The following is a 17619-nucleotide window of genomic DNA, read 5'->3' as shown; positions in this document are numbered from 1 at the left end:
TATTTAAGACGGATCATTATTAGAGACAGGTCTGTTTTGCTTTCTAAATGAGGCCTTTACAATAATTGGTTTTGGAATAACAAAATAATAATGAAATTAGAAGAAGGCAGCTTTAGAAATGATGTGTCATCAATTTACAATCACAACTCCTTTTCCCAACCTGGCTTATATTTGGCGTGCGCAGGTCACAGGTTTGGTTACACTTTAAAAATGTCCAGTATTTATACACGAGTGTATGTTTGTTGTCCTTGCAGGGGACAGTCTGCCATTTGACCCACAAGTTAACTGCCTTGCTCTACCCTTATTGTGTGTGTGTGTGTGTGTGTGTGTGTGTGTGTGTGTGTGTGTGTGTGTGTGTGTGTGTGTGTGTGTACAGTTGTCTGGGACCGCATGATTGAATGTGACGGCTAGACACGGACATACAGTACATCAAGAGTCCTAGAGTATGCTTGGGCGACCTTGGGTGGCAATAGGGTGGTTCAATACGCACACGCACACGCACACACACACACACACACACACACACACACACACACACACACACACACACAATTATAGTGCAGTGTTGACGCCACAGTAAACCAATTCAATCAACATGTGTGATCAAGCAAGAGACTTGAAAGAAATCACTTCTTTGAGGTAACCTTTTAATGCAAACAACAATTGTCCGTCACTTTAGGTAGTTTTTAATTTTAAAAATAACAAGTTCTAATATATTGGTTTGACTGAAAATTTCATCTTTTTCTCCTGTTGACATCTTTATTACATCTCATTTTATATCAGAGACGTTTTTTCTCAGTGTCTCATATCGTATTCATTCGGTGTTTGTCATTATAATTATTAGTGACCTTCTGTTTTAATTACAAGTTTTTAATAGTCTTTCCAGCCCCCCCCCCCCCCCAAAGGCTGTTGAAAGTTTAATTTGTGTGTCAATCAAGGGAAAAAAAAATAAAATAAATTAAATTCAATGACAGCAAAGGGCTAGAAGAAAGTCAGATGCAGAGCTCAGCTAAGCCCCTCAGAGCAACACCTGTCCATCCATCAGCACTGGAACACACACACACACACACACACACACACACACACACAGCATTTCTTCTTCAGGCTAATTGGCTAAGTGAAAGCTGAATGGAGATATCTGAGCAGCTATGAGGAGGTCTACTTGTTATCTGCAGACCTAATGTCAATGAGCCACAACTACTTAATGGGACCTCTTGTACATCTGGTCGGGTTTTTATATTTCAAATGAGACCACCGACCAAGTTCCACCTGGGACATTTGCCCACAATAACATCCCTCATCTGGGCTGAGGCAGTGACGGACACGACCCGGGAAACAGCGACACGGAAGGATTTCCACACTGCTGGCCTGATCCCAAAATCAGTTATGAGGCTGAAGTAACGACAGACGTGGTCGTCGCCCCCCCGACACACTGAATATGTATAGGTGCTCTGTTTCTACCAGTTCAAAGGATCCTTTTTTATCTGGACACACACAGTGTGTGGATGTGAGCTGTTCATATAAATCTGTATGCATGTTTACAAATTAAAAAAAAAGTAAATAAAAAAGTAAATTACTGCATCAATCACTTTTATTGTAATATAGCCAGAAAGATGCAGTATCAATGCAAGATCAATAAAGATCATACAATCTAACCGCTGCCCACAAAAAATGGTGAATTTGTGGCAGTAGAAGACAAAAGGAGGTCCCACCTGTTTCTTTCAGTCTGTATCACATCTTATTAAATATGACAATGTTTACTTTTTCATTTTACACTTTTGTCCAAAACAACAAACAACGGACAAAACCTTTACACCTTACACAAGCGTAAAACCAGTTTTGCAATTTTTTGTCTAAAATCATATATTTAGAGATAAAGTTGAAAAAGTGCGTACAAATATGTTTGAGTTAATTAACTGTGGACTAGCGCTGAAACAATCAAATGGTACTTAAATAATACATTATTTTATCAAAAAGGAAATTAACAGGCCACTATCTTGATATTTAATTGAATCATTGTAGTAATTTGCAAGTAAAAATTGAGGCTCTAGCTCTAAATGTGTATAAGATTTCACTGTGGGTTCTGGAAACATCTTTTGCTATTTGCTGACATTTTTAGACCAAACAATTAATCTGGAGTCTGCAACTTGTGGATTAATCACACAAACGAGCATGTGTGGTGACTGTGGATATGGAGGACAGGAACAATGCAGCAGAAAGGGAGTATTGATTGTGGGAGAGAATGAATAGAAAACAAAAAGGGAAAGATGTGAGGTGGTGGTGGAGGTGGAGGCAATTCAAACCCACTGCTGCCTGTAAATAAACAGCAACAACTGAATTAAGGAGCAGAGTTCAGCACTTCCTGGCAGACAGTTGAGAATTCCTGGCAGGAAGTTCCCTTTATCTAGCCAGTTCAGCCCAGCCTTGGCCATCATAGTCATCATCATTATCATTATCATCAGACATGGAGTCAGTTGCTCTTCACTCACTACAGGACAGACATGTACACATTCACAGACAGTGTTCCTCTCTGACTCAAAACACAGTCACAGATACAGAGAGAGACCCAGGCAGCGAGATAAGAGGATCCTTGAGTGTGTGTGGATGTGCGCACGTCTTAAGGGAAGGAAACATTCCTTCCTGTGTGTCTGGAAGTTCACAAACAGACATGAATGACTTGATGTATGTGTGTGTGTGTGTGTGTGTGTGTGTGTGTGTGTGTGTGTGTGTGTGTGTGTGTGTGGTCTTCCGTCTCCTTACAGGCCAAATCTGTCCCTTCGGTTACCTCATGTGACATAATGTTCTTCTCTACACAGGCACACAAATCTCTCTCAATATGTTATTTCTTAGTCTCTTCTGCTGTACTGTCGAGTTACTATAACAATCATTAAAATGAATGATCGTGCTTGTGTGTGAACTTGAACCCTCGTCTTTGGGCAACTTCTGTCTCTCCTTTGGCGTCTTTGCTCGCCCCACAGATGAACATTGCGTCAAAGCCTGCCGCTTAACTTGAGGCAACAACTTACACTGTTGATTTCAGTATGTGAATCTACACAGATGTCAGGAAGCATGTTATCTCCTGTGCAATACTCTATTCAGAGCAGACTTTTTATTCACATTCATGCCCTGAGGAAGGCCTCTGGCGGAAACACATTAACTGCTTTGATGGTGTGCCAGCTTTTTCTGCTTTATACTTCTTTAAAACACACAGTTTCTCTCTCTGAGATGCACACTTGTTGTCTTATTTATTCAAATTATGAGCCAGAAAAGAAGAACATTCAGCACAGTTAACGTTAGTAGGGGTCGGTGATATGGCGATGCTAAGAGACTTTCCATACTTTGTCTACTGTGGTAGTACTTTTTTTTTTTTTTTTTTAATCATGGAAATATTGCAAGTCAAAGAGCAGGACTGTTTCAAGGCAATATTGGATATATACGTTTTGGATCATTGTGATGAAGTGTGTTAAATTAGTATTTATATAAAACAGGCCTCCCTAATTATTGTAATACAAAAGGTCAAGATCCAGATTCTGAACAAGAGAAAAGACCAAGAGAGAGAATAAGTTGGATAGAAAAATGGAATAATGGAGGAAAGAAGCTACCAAATAACATATTCTATCCTCCTCTGTTCTGCTCTGTTTGTTGCATAGTTACAATGTGTCCTCACCTGATGATGCGCTGGGCAGCGTACTGGTGGAGACAACGAAACTGGGCCGACATGTTGGCAAGTGCAGCAAGACAGTTGGTGTGGAGGTACTTATCCTGAGGAGGATCCACACACAAACATACACGTCAGCTGATGTTACTGTTCAACTGTAATGTTATTTCAATCTTTACAGCAAATGCCCTATGTGGATATGACTAATTAGAGATTTTAGGTTTCTGAATGCATGGCTGTTTGCTTTGCAAAAGCACAAACCGTGTGAATACGTGCTAAACCTACCCTTGTCCGGGTCATGTTGAACTGGATGGTGCGGATGACCACCAGGATGAGCAGACTGCCGAGCGAGATCTCTGTCAATGTTCTCTCCGAGTACCATGAGACGTTCTTCAATACCTGTGAGAGGGAGAGACCCACAGGAACGAGACATGTCAATTGTTACGATTATCCCGGCCATCGCAAGTAAAGGAAGGTTGCAGTGGCAATGCCTGAGATGTGAACAATGTGTATTAAACCGTTTCTACCCACCACCTCATGGATGGAGCGGTTGAAGGCATCGTCCTCTGTGAGGATGAGAAGGATAATGAGGGCCATGTAGACGTGATGAGAGTTTCTGTCCTCCACGTGGTAAAGGATCTCAAGGATGGGTAAAACCTGAGAGGAAGAGTGGGAGAGCAGGAGGAAGGTCTGAGCATGTGTGATAGGTATAGTTGCAGAAATTACTTCTTTTTTTTTTTTTTTTTTTTAATCCTCGATAAAAGATTTCACAATGAAACAGCCTGAGGGGACAAAAATGCTAATATATCGATCTTGCAGCACATGGAACTGAAAGCTGAATACGTTCTTCTACAAATAATAAGGTATGCATGATCGAAAATGTATCCTCTCTATTATTCTACTCAGGGAAAAGATGCTTTTGTTGTCTTGCCAAGAAGCTTTATTTAAGATGAATCTATCAACGAGCCCAGTAAAATTAAATTACTGTAGTACATAAAGCCCTGTTACTATAGTAGTGTTATCACCTGTGGTTCAAACTGAGTACAAAGTAAAAGAGACAACAAAACAGTAAAAGCAGCACTACATTTCTTTTATTTCCTAATTCGTGGCTGCTGCACTATAGGTGGAGGCAGATGTTGTATTCAGAAGTATGTAAAGCAGATGGTGAAAGCGATTCGCTAATGACTGCAATGTGCAAGATTGAATTTTTAGAATCATACTGTCAGACTGAAAGCAGTTAGTTTGCTAGCATGGTGAGTGATGAACCCACACAGATGCAGTGTTAGCTCATTACTCCGTGGTGCAGCGGCGCTTTATTGTGGCTAGACTCATTAGGAGCCCCCCTACATAAAAAAAGCTCACTCTAGATCTGCTAATGATGATATTTTATTCCAGCAGCTAGAAAAACGGAATAACACAGAAAAGGTTGACTGAAAAAGATGTAAATTAATTTAATTGACCTGCAGTTTCAAAATATGATGTATAATAAATACATTTCCAGCACATGTGTTTCAATTAGTTCAGATGCCTGGTCTTTTTAAACCTGGTAAAAAGGCTAAACAATAGCCGATAAAGCCAAATTATTCACTGTTACACTGTGTGAAAGAGCCTCACGTGTGACTGTATACCATGTTCATGTGTGATACCATCTGACATGCTGAGCTTTAGATTGATTTTCATTCACTACATGCCTCAGTACATCCACTCTGCTGTAAGGAATAACTGGCACTGTCCCACATGGACAGAACAGCACCAGCTGCCCCTGCATACATCCTCACTATTTACTGAGCCATAGCATCGGTCCTAGATGAAACGATTTCATGGACATACCCATGTGTGGAAGGAAGGACTGCATAATGTGTTTTAATGAGGATTAGCCAATCACACAGTGTTCTTTTTCTTTTGCCTTTGTCAGTAAACTGCACACAAAAACACCCAATAAGACAGGGATTATAAATGTGCACGCATGTGCGTTATTAACAACGGTCAACCTCGCCATCCTACCCACCAGATTGTCCATGTCGGTTCTGGAGAGCATGTATGTCCTCATGTTGGCGTTCTGGTGAAGGAGGGTGTACAGCAGAAGTGTGGCCTGGTCGGAGCGCTGCTGCTCACACAGCGCCGTGTACAGACTGTTGAAATTGATCTGGAACGTGTGAGGTTGCTCCGCGGACAATGACGATGTGTCTATTTGAGTAGAAGTAGATATCATCGGGATTATTACTTCATCAAGTTACTTTATTACCCTCTGGTACATGTCATACACAACTCTCAAATATGTACGATGGGTAAACAAATATAGTACCTTGTGTGTTTCTGAAACAAGTGATAGCCTGGCGGTAGGGGTTGGGCCAGTCGGGCCCGTCTGTCAGATTGGCTAGGACCAGCAGTAACAGAAGGCTCTGATTGGACAAAGGTAAGGGGTTGTGCTCCTGGTCTATCCCCACTTTGCTGCCAGCTCCACCTAATGTGAAGACACTCCACAGTCCACCTGGAGACAGACGGATACACATAGTACACGGTAAAAAAAATATACACACAGACATGAAAATATACACCGAAAATGTTTTATGTTTTGTTCCTTTTCGTTTCTTTGCTGTATTATTATATAATTCTGTTATTTCTGGTCGCTTCATGCATTTTTGTGAATTTTGGTCATTTTTTTTTTTGTTTGTTACATTCAAAGCATATTTCAAAATATCCAAATATGTCTTGTCCACCCTCTCTAACACACCTCTCTGGTTTAAAATCTTTCTATAATTCATTATTGACCTGTTCGACCATTGACAATTTTAAACCCAATTTAAAGACCCACCTTTTTGAGCTCTCTTATAATTTAGTCTGAGGCTTCTGCAATGGTCGGCAAAGTCCCATCTTATTTCCAACATTCTCTTACGAGTTTTTAACTCTGTTTTTGTTTTTATTGTATTTCTCTTCACTTCCTATTTCATCTAATCGGTCTATTATTGTATTTTACCGTTTCTAACACATCTGCCTCGACTGGAAAGCACTTTTGGTCAAATCCTGTTGTTTTTAAATGTGCTTCACTTGACGTTCTTCAGCAGAGAGAGTTTCAAGACTGGTGGATGGATCTGTGCAGGACCGAGTTATGAAGATCGGTGAGGTTGTGCAGTCAACGTTTTCATAAAATGCACTGAAGTACTCTCACAACTTGCAGCTCTTCAGCCTTAAACCGATTCACGCTTCATAGGGAAGCAAAGGCAAAAGAGTACATGTGCAGTCAGACTGAAGTAATCAAGGCCAAAAGGAGCACAATGGAGTCACACACGATGCTTCGCAGTACCTGAAATTTGAAACAACATAGACGGCGCCACAGAACAAAGACAAACTGGAACGACAGGCCAACTGGAGTGGTGTTCGTTTTTCTTGTTGGGGGGGATGAGAGGGCAGACAAATTTCCTACAGAGCCGCAGAAGTGCTGGTGCTTTCAGGCGTCATGAGAAGCACGGGAAGCATGAGCACCAAGGTACACAGATGACAGCCTCTGGCTCCTGCACGTCTAGCCACACTGAATGCACCAACCAAGCTCTGGTAGAGACTGTGTTGCTGGTCCTCACTGATCAAGCTACGGAATTTGAGAAGAAGCCCAGTAGATCTGTTGCCATCTAGTGGCGAAGGATGGAAGAGCAGATCAACTTATCCGTCACCAAGCCACCCTGATCCATCCAACTATGACACACTCACGTCGCCAGTTGACTCGGTCACTGAACCAAACTAGATTTAAGTCACGCAAAACACAAGAAGACATTAGTTCAAAAACATTTCAGGGGTGACATGCTTTATGTACACCGACATCCTGCTGCATTTAAAAGATTAACTCAAGGAGAACATGGGAGGTCACTTCCCAGTGTTCGCTTTTTGTACCGTTTTAAAAAAGGAAGGAGACAGAACAAAAGGAACAAACTTGGGACTGTTTCCAACTTTGATTGATTTCAACCTCACAGTGTCTCCATCAACTATGCATAAAGAAAATACTTGCTCTGTATTGAGGTTTCTTTTTGACAACTTGTGAATTCTTAGTGACATCTATAGGGTTGACATGTTGGTGACATGCAAGTTCACTGAGGGCTTGTAAAGAACACAGAGTCTGACTTTGCGTGTATACATGCATAAGCAACTCCAGTCAGGAGGGGAATGAATTTGTTTATATTTGAGGAAAAGCACATCAACAAACTGCATCCACAACAGAAAGAAATCCCCTGGAGAGAACTGACATCATTTCTCAGTCTCTCTCTCCCTCTCCACAAGAGAAGTGAGAGAAAACAAGATCTTTTGAGTGAGAGTAAGACACCAAAAGAGAGTGAGCGAGAGAGACAGAGAGAGTGAGAGTGAGAGAGAGAGTGAGAGAGAGACAGAGTAAGAGTGAGAGAGTGAGAGAGAGAGAGAGTGAGAGAGAGAGAGAGTGAGACAGAGAGAGAGAGAGTGAGAGAGAGACAGAGAAAGTGAGAGAGAGTGAGAGACAGAGAGTGAGAGACAGAGAGAGTGAGAGAGAGACAGAGAAAGTGAGAGACAGAGAGTGAGAGTGAGAGACAGAGAGTGAGAGTGAGAGACAGAGACAGAGAGAGTGAGAGTGAGAGTGAGAGTGAGAGTGAGAGTGAGAGAGAGAGAGAGAGAGAGAGTGAGAAGTTGTGACGGAGCCCTGTTCATCTCTTCACTGGCACCACGGTGACTAGCCCAACAGTGTCAGAGAGCCCGGTCTGGCAGCCACATTTCCTGCACTCTCGCACACACACACACACACACACACACACACACACACACACACACACACACACACACACACACACACACACACACACACACACACTTTATTACTCTCTCACACACACATTCACAGAGCTCTATTTTACCTTAGTGGGAGCTGTTTGTTATCCATCTGGCTCGGTTCCCTTGGCCTGTCTGCCTGCCCACCACATAAACCCAATAATGCTACACCGCTCAGGCCTGCTCTGGCCCTGGACAGCCGCCCAGTGGAAAAAGAGGAGGAGGAGGAGGAGGACATGAAGAGGAGGAAAAGGGAAGGAGAAAGTGGGGGGGGAAAGAGAAAGTCACACACGGACACAGAGGCTGGCACGCTGGAATCACAATCTGGGCTCCAGGACTCGGGGGCCATTAAAGGCATCCTACCATGAGACACGCCACACAACTGCACCCACAAAGTCTTATTTCACTTGAGCCTGTATCCACAACATCTCTGGAAACTATTCGCTGCCTCCAAATCTCTACTGGTCTAGAATATTTACACACCATCAATGCTTATTTCAAGCCATTAAAACAAAAACTGACCATAACACAAGTTTCTGCAGCAAAAGACAAGCTTTTAATGTTTGACTAAGCCTTGGTTTTAGAACAGAAGGCTGTGTGTCGTCTTACATTATGTAAGTCAGCACCATCAGACACGACTCCTGGCACAAAATCAACTTCTATATTCAAACCAAAATATCATCACACAATGAAATATCTGCAGAGTCTTTCCAAATATTCAGACGCAGGCTGCAAAGCATCCCTTCTAAATCCACGTCTTCCCCCTGATATCTACCTCAGCTGACAATAAGCTCGTACCAAACCCAGATTCATACCATGGGTATAGTCAAACACAAACACACACGCAACTTAACGATGCTGCTGTTATTACACTGTTGACTGGGGGAATATCATTAGCTTACTTTCCATAAGAAGCACTGCAGTACGTCTTAGTGTCACTGTGATTTAAGTCAGTCTAACAGTTACCATGATCACCATCTTAGAATAGCGTGTTAGCATGCTAATATTTGCTAACTAGCATTAAACACAAAGTACAACTGAGGCCGATGGGAATGCAATCGATATATTATGGATTGAGACAAAAAATCCATCACACATAAGACTGGATGCAACGGGTAAACTGCTAGCATAGCTTAGAACAGGTAATCTTCTTCTACATCAAAAGAAATCTGCTGATTTAAGACGTCGCCACTGAATAGTTACCATATACAGTAAACACTCAGTTTTATGAGATGTTTAAAACCTGAAAAGGTCTGTTTGGGTTATTTTTTAAATAGATTTCACAGGATAAGTGAAAGCCTTGACTTACTGGTGGCACCGAAGAAAAAGCAAGGACATCACACTTGTCTGTACAAAATTTCAGTCAATAGCTTGTTCATTAGTCAATATATATATATATATATATATATATATATATATATATATATATATATATATATATATATATATATAAAAATCACCAAAATAGACTAAATCTCTGTGAATCAACATGTGCTCTAACATCATTGTGAGCATCCCAGTGGCCTGTGGAGACACTATAGCAAAGGGAGCTGATGTGGGAAACATGTTCTCACCGTTACAGCTGAGAACAAAGTCTTCAGTGCAGACAGAGATGTGAACGCATGGTGAACAGAGACGGACAGAATGTGCTACTTACTTATTAACTTGCATAGCAGTGAATGAAATATGACAGGGCTTCAGGCCAATGCCTCGGCCAAGCACACAGATACTGTACGTACACACACACACACACACACACACACACACACACACACACACACACACACACACACACAAGTACGCCCAACTCTAGATGATTATCCAAAAGTGCACATGGGGAAACATGCTGTACAGACAATAAACAAACACACTATTCTGATAATCTCACACAAATGAAAATATATGCTCAAAGCATTTTCATCCAAAACCCGTCTAACAAAAACATGAAAAGCAAATGAAAACATTCCACAGACTTTGTTTTGTATCAAATGCTCAGAATCATAACAAAAAGCTTGGGCTGAAGCGTGAAATGAATCTCCTAATGCACTTGCCTAGTGTGACCAGCAAATGTTGTGTTAAGTGTGCTATACTAATGAGGACCTAACCCACATACAAGATGTCTGTGTGTGTGTAGCTGTCAGCAGTAATCAATAGAGTAGATTGGGACCAACGCCCTCGGACTATAAGAGACGCAGAGCTGCCGTTAGCTTCTTGATGGCAGCAATGTAAAAAATGAGGATTGGACAGGAATTATCTTAATTTCATGGGTGTCTGCTTGCAGGCAGATGGATGGCTTAAATAGTATTGTGTGTGTGTGTGTGTGTGTGTGTGTGTGTGTGTGTGCACTAACAATTACAGGAAAACACAAAAAAGTGCATGCAGAGTAGAGTAGTGGGGAGGAGAACATAGGGGAGGAAAGTGACGTGGTAACGAGTTTGGGATGCAACAATAACGGAACGATATCGTAAATCAGGATATCGGTGACAATGGGTCTATTTTATTGGATCTATTCAATTAATTGTATTTATTATATAAAGTATATACTGGAATTTGTATTTCTTTTTTGCAGCATTTAAAAAGGTTTACAATTGAATCATAATTCCTCCTAATTTTGATTTTAAGATTTTCTACCAAGTTGCTGGTGTACGGTTTATTAGTTTAATAATTAATAACAATTCAGTGAATGTATATCTATGTATGTATTTGTTACAATGTAAGGAAAGCAATTTTTAAGTTAGGTATAATATAGCCTTGCACATAAAATAATGATCCCAGTCTCTTGCACATAATGAGGTATAAAAGTTATAAATTAAACACTGGTATTAAATCTGTACCCAAAGCCCAGGTATCAGGATAGAAAAAGTCAGACTGGTGCATCCCTAAGTAGAGTATGGAGTATAGAGTATTGTAGAATATAGAATATAGAGTGTAGAGTGTAGAATATAGAGTGTAGAGTGTAGAGTGTAGAATATAGAATATAGAGTGTAGTGTAGAATATGGAATATAGAATATAGAGTAGAAGAGAAGAGAGGACTGAGGACAGAGGACAGAGGACAGAGGAGAGAGACAAAAAGCTGCGAGTTGCCTGTCTGGTGTTGATCCTCCTGCAGACTCTCGGTCAGACTCAGACAGCAGAGCGTGTAAAAGAAGAGAGGAAGAGACATCCCATCCACCCACACGTCAACATGGCAACGCAAATGAAGCACGGCTTTGCTTTGCCAATGGCCAGTGCTCGTTTCTGGGGGAAAATCCAGACCGTCTATGAATGCGACTGTGTAGGCATGAATGATTTTACACGCCACTAGCATGAGGAACATGATTTCTATAAAAAGCAAGTTCATGTAAAGGAAGTTGTGGGAGTGTAATCAAGTCCAGAACACTGTATGTGGATCTACAGACTGTCCCTTTCGCTGGCTGAGTATTTTCTAATTCTGCAATTAAAGAAATTCAATAGACATTTACTGTTACAATAGAACAACACCCCTGCATACACCCATTTTAAACATTCAAATGAATACGTGTACTCTGCCGATCCCTGATGACTGTGTGCATGTACGAGACAGAGAGACGGAGAAAGAAAACAAGTGTTGTTTCTGAGCTCCGAGTATAAGAGCGCTTGTGTCTTTGTTGGTCTGTGCGTGTGTGTACAAGGGAGGCGGCTGCAGACAGACAGGCTCTAGGGGATTACAGAACAGTACAGGGCACCATAACTCATCGGGCCGATCACTGGCCACAGACAGACGGGCTGGGTTGAATGCTGATGGCTCACTGATAGGAATCTGCCACCAACAACCGACTAAGAGCATTTATCTGCGGGGGAAACCCGGCCCTATTCTCACACTCAAACAAACATGCTTTCAACACACACACACACACACACACACACACACACACACACACACACACACACATATAGCATATTACCAGTCTGATACACACATACTCATCACTTTCATCCACACTGCCATGGCTGTCAGCATGGCTCGCATTTTAATGTATCAGATTAATCATATATCTCACTCATTGGCTCCAAGGAAAGAAGGGGAAAAATATATTTTTTTTTTACCATCTGGCTCTTATTTTTGTAATTTCACCATCATTCCTACAATTTCTGAAGATGTTTTTTACTAACCAGTATCCCTGCAACGAAGTGCAAAAGGGGAAAGCAACATTGATCAAATAATGAGAAAGACTTAACATTTGCACCTCTTAAGGGGGTCCAAAAAAATCGAATGCATCACAAGATGATTAAAAGGATGAGAAAGAAGAGTATAAAATATATTAGGTTGACTGTTTCCTATTTTCTTTGGAAATACTAGATACTTTTGCATCTTAATGCCCCTAAAATCATTTCTAATTTACAGTAAATGAAACCTGTGACTGGGGGTCATAATTGCTTCATTTTAGAGGGAAACCACTGAAAGCCGTATACTGGAAAGAAAACACACATTGACTGCATCCAATACGCCCATTATAGTCATTCAATGTAATAAAAAAACTGATGCTGGGTCTGTTAAACTGGGATGTAGCTTAGCAAACTTCAATAAATAGTTCAGGTAACCGTTTAGAATATTCAATTTAATTTATACCTTCAGAAAATAAACAGAAAAATAAAACTACAAATAAAAACTGGGCCCTCTCTACTTGTATCTCCAGAACTCAGCCATTGTGGTGAGTTTGTGGTATATATATATAATATTGTTAGGGAGGATTTTCCTTTTGCTCCTTTGTGTCATATTGTTTTCTTCCTGTGTGGATGTGTGTACTCGTACTTGCCACCCCCGACGCCAGGCCGTAAAGCAGACCTCCTTCAGCCTTTGGCTCAAAGATGTGGGTCGCTGGAGGACATTTCTCCTGCCTGATGAAGTTATAGAGCAGGGTCTTCACCAGACGACTGGTCAAAGACAAACTGGGGAGAAGAGAGACAAATGGAAAGACCGGTTTTAAAAGACAGCTGCAAACCAGGAATCCTTAGCGCATGCGTTTTTTGTAAGAGGTTTAATATGTGAGGTATTCAACATTTCAGGAATTACGTGAGTGTATATACAGCACTGGAAAACACGTTGGGACACAGGCGCAAACTACGTTGCAAATAATTCAGAATAAAAGCCCCGAGGGTCATCTAGTCCTGTGGCTTTAAAAGGCAGAATGAGTAGGATTTTTCTAAAAAAAACAAATATACAATGTATAGATTAATAGAAAATAATCCTCTCAATCATCACTTATGACCCACTAGAAGTGTGTGGTGGTGTCTGAGACCCTGCTCTGCCTTTAAAAGCTGTTCCTCACCAGCTCTACAGAAACATCAATTCTATCTGACTGCAAACAAATGAATTAGGAATAAAAACACAAAGATTTGAATTATTCCCGTTATCAAACGTAGAGAAGAACTTTGTCTCATTATCTGCTACTTATGGGAGTGGTTGACAATCCAGTGTAATTAAGCCCAGACACAGGACTTGTTCTTCTCAATCCTACATGTGCAGGTGTGTGTGTGTGTGTGTGTGTGTGTGTGTGTGTGTGTGTGTGTGTGTGTGTGTGTGTGTGTGTACACAGCCGGACAAACTGAGATCCTATTCTCCGTCCACAGGTGTCCATATCAGGTGTCTATTTGAGACTCTGCTCTTCCGTCATCACATCAGCTCTCTCCTAACGAGTGACGGACACGTAATTGTCGGTGAACAATATCCAATGTCACTGTTTTTCTAGTCACACACAGCCGTGCTTTCTCAACTGACCAAATTTTAGATCTATTTTGCCAACATGAGCTACTTGGAAGCCTTTCTTCGGCTCAGTAGCAACTAATCCAAAGTTTTCTCCTTTGGGTCTTATGCTGCGAGAGCCCGAAAAGAAAATGACTTCCATTTGCTGTCCACCCATCTAAACTGCACTACTAGACTTTAAAAGGCATTTAGTGTTACAGAATTTATTACTGTTTATTATTATAATAATAATAAGGTCCACATGAGAGTCACTTTGATTTTACTTTCATTAGCATTTAGTGAGTTATTTTATCTCCAGACTTTCTGCATTTTCAAGTTTATTGTTGTTATAATTTTTTTAAAAAGGAGCCTCACTGGTTCACAGACGACAAGATCACAGTGGAGGTCTTGTTTAACTAGATTTGTTTCTTTTTTTGTTTTGTTTGGAAAGTGATGAGTTTGTCTGAAAGCACACAGAGTGTCAGAGTCTGGATGGATGAACAGTAGGAGGGATCAGATGGTGCCAGGAGAAGATCCAAAATGATCTGGGCCTGTGTTCAAAAAACAGGCGTCGACAGATTGTGGATGACCCAGTTACAGAGGCAAGGGAGAGTAACTCGAAGAGCAGTTGACATTTTAGGACATTAATCCATTTTCATGTGTTTATTTAAATTTTTTTAAGTCCTATTTTTATGCAAACTTGATTTTGGGTTAAAGCTTAGCGTTACTGTATATTTTAAAGATAAGGGTTAAGAGGAGCCATGTAGTTTTAATTGATACAGTTTGGTGCGTTACGTTAACGGAAGGCTTCCGTAGAGTATAAACTTGTGTGTGTGTGTGTGTGTGTGTGTGTGTGTGTGTGTGTGTGTGTGTGTGTGTGTTTTCTCACCATCGTCCCTTCAGGATGTGCTGGTAGATTAATCCATCTCGGAGGATGTCTTTGTGGAAGAGTTGGTAGGAGAAGAACACCAGCAGCGTGGTCACGGCTTCAAATAGGATGCTATAGGTGATGTCACTGCAAGAAAAGACAGACGAAAGTAGGGTTAATGCAAATAAATCATAATCTCATACATTACAACTTCAAAAGATTTAAATAAATCTATAAGAAGATGGTGTTTAGATGACTATTCTTCCATTGAAGCTTGTTTCCTTGCTTCTCTGCCTCCTGACACATAATCACGTTCACACAGGGCTTTCAATCAAGTGATCTGACTTTAAAAAATGTGCGTGAACACAGATGAACAGTTAAGGGCTTTAATAAATATTGCCATTATTGCTTCATCTTGATTATTTTCCTTTGGTCTATTACAAATTGTGCAAAGACCAAGTTGACAACTTAAAATAGCTTGTTTTATCCGACCCACAGTCCAAAGATGTTCAGTTTACTATCACAGAAAAAAGAAAATATTCACATTTGAGAAGCTAAAGCCAGAGAATGTTTGACATTTCCCCTAAAAAAAAAAATACTCAAATAATACTAAATTGATTATGATATAAATAATTGTTTTTGTTTGCTGACCAATCGATTAAAGGCCATATTGTTTCAGTAGAACAATTATACAGCTAAACACACACATTAACTCAATCTTTACCAATTAATTAGCCATCTGTGTCAAGGTTTAAAAAATCTTATAAAATTAGAAAAAAAAGTTGAATTAAAAAAGATATTCAGGTGTTTTAGGTTACTGAATATCTCACAAAATCAATTTTGGTATAAAAATAAGACAATACCTTAATTAAGTCTTGACTATAGGCTTAAATCATATGGCTTAATGTAAATGTAAGACACCTACTATTTATTCAGACTCCAAGGAATTTAACGATGTCACAGTATGTGTGGAAAAACAAAAAGTAACTGTGATTTATTACGCATCGACTGCATACCTGGAAATATGTTCTAAAAAACTACCGACATCTATCTTTCTTGTGAAATGATCCACGAAAAGTGAAGCCGTCTGTTTGGGGGGGGAACTGAGATTCACATCCAAACCCAGAAGCACGTACAGAGGGAAATATGGCCGACAGCCACAAAGTGGTGGAGGGGAGAAAAACAGGTTGAAGTCTTGAAGCTTGGAACAATAAATAGCTGGAATGCTGAATGCATTTCACACAAGAGCCAGGGGTTTGATGTCCAGAGACAGCAGAAGAGAAGGGAGAACGTAGACGGGTTGACAGAGAGAGGAGGATCAAGAATGACACGATACAGACAAGGGAAGAGAGGAAGATGCTGCGTCAAGGAAACACCAATCGTGAGTTGTGTCTCTGTGAACTTGTTTTGACACTGCAGAGGAGGATTTAGTCCACAGAGACGTACGTACTGTACCTCTGTCTCTCTGTGACAGACTGAGTGGCAGGCGGGAGATAATTCCGGTATTGATGAGTAAACACACTGAAATATTCACTCATTAAAGCAGAGAGTGTTAGCGTGCATGCCGCCCACGGGGAGTAAAGGATGATACCATTTTTTCAATCATTATGTTCCCTTCTCTCCCACTCATTGGCAAAATGTTCCTAATCAAACTTTAATTTCAAGCCTTTTCTCTTCTTCCGAAACAACAAACACATCATTAGTCACATCCCCTCCCTTTTTTTTGTTGGTATTTTGTCCCTTTACTCATCCGGTTGCCAGCCCGGCGCTCCAGCACGTCAGTCTGGCCGACGACTCGTTAAGCGAAACACACGGACATCCGAGCCGAACCCTTAATCGATAATGGATTTCAGCTTCTCTTGGTTAGTGAACCGAGGAGCGAGCGGAGCACGCAAAGAGAGCGTTACAAACTTTTTCACAAACTGTTTTTCATTAACTGCTCAATGACTAACATCCGACACACATTAACAACAAGGAATAAAAACAAGGACGATGGGGCTGGCAAAAGTCACCAGCACTCCGTGTTTTCATGTGAACATTAAGCGGATAATGTGATGCCAAACAAGGGATCTTGAACAACTTGCACTATGACATTAAAAACACTGTGTGAGGTGTAAAATGTCAATTTACAGGGTTGTATCCCTATCTGCCTTACATGTGGGACCGTTTTAGTGTATGTAAGACACACACACACACACACACACACACACACACACACACACACACACACACACACACACACACACACACACATACACACATACACACACATACACACACCAGGGAGATACTTACAGCAGGGGCACTTCTACGATCAGGTGGATCAGGTTGGACAACAGCTCCTCCAGGAGGTCCTCGCTGCCGGCTCCTACACGAGAGAGAGTTATTATATGCGACATATATACGGTTGATCATAAGTCTCTCTTCACTCGGCTCCTTCCTGCTCCGATCCCCCTCTCCATCCTTCCCATCATCCATATTTCATGCTCGCTGTACAGAGGAACGGCATTGAGAGAAGTTAGTTAATTGGGATTGCAGGGTTTCTGCCGACTTCGCCAAGTTAATTTTAATATTTTAATACCTCAGACATTTTCAATACCAGATAT

General features: G+C 40.9%; 1 protein-coding gene across 1 annotated transcript in view; it reads right to left on the bottom strand.

Moving 5' to 3' along the window:
- dym (dymeclin) overlaps positions 1-17619 on the bottom strand; it is a 47501-nt gene that overhangs the window by 24177 nt on the left and 5705 nt on the right. Inside the window, exons 6-13 of the mRNA XM_068704712.1 lie at positions 17309-17381; positions 15035-15160; positions 13216-13352; positions 5964-6149; positions 5667-5845; positions 4190-4315; positions 3944-4057; positions 3668-3762 (exon numbers count right to left, since the gene is read on the bottom strand). Of these exons, the coding sequence (XP_068560813.1) occupies positions 3668-3762; positions 3944-4057; positions 4190-4315; positions 5667-5845; positions 5964-6149; positions 13216-13352; positions 15035-15160; positions 17309-17381 (1036 nt within the window). The remainder of the gene's footprint in view (positions 1-3667; positions 3763-3943; positions 4058-4189; positions 4316-5666; positions 5846-5963; positions 6150-13215; positions 13353-15034; positions 15161-17308; positions 17382-17619) is intronic.

The sequence above is a fragment of the Cebidichthys violaceus genome, unplaced genomic scaffold, assembly GCF_023349555.1.
Source record: "Cebidichthys violaceus isolate CVI_PGR_0920_01 unplaced genomic scaffold, fCebVio1.0.p SCAF_99, whole genome shotgun sequence".
Classification (NCBI taxonomy): Eukaryota; Metazoa; Chordata; class Actinopteri; order Perciformes; family Stichaeidae; genus Cebidichthys; species Cebidichthys violaceus.
Note: the sequence above shows the minus strand (reverse complement) of the source record. Positions and strands in the feature narration are given on the sequence as shown.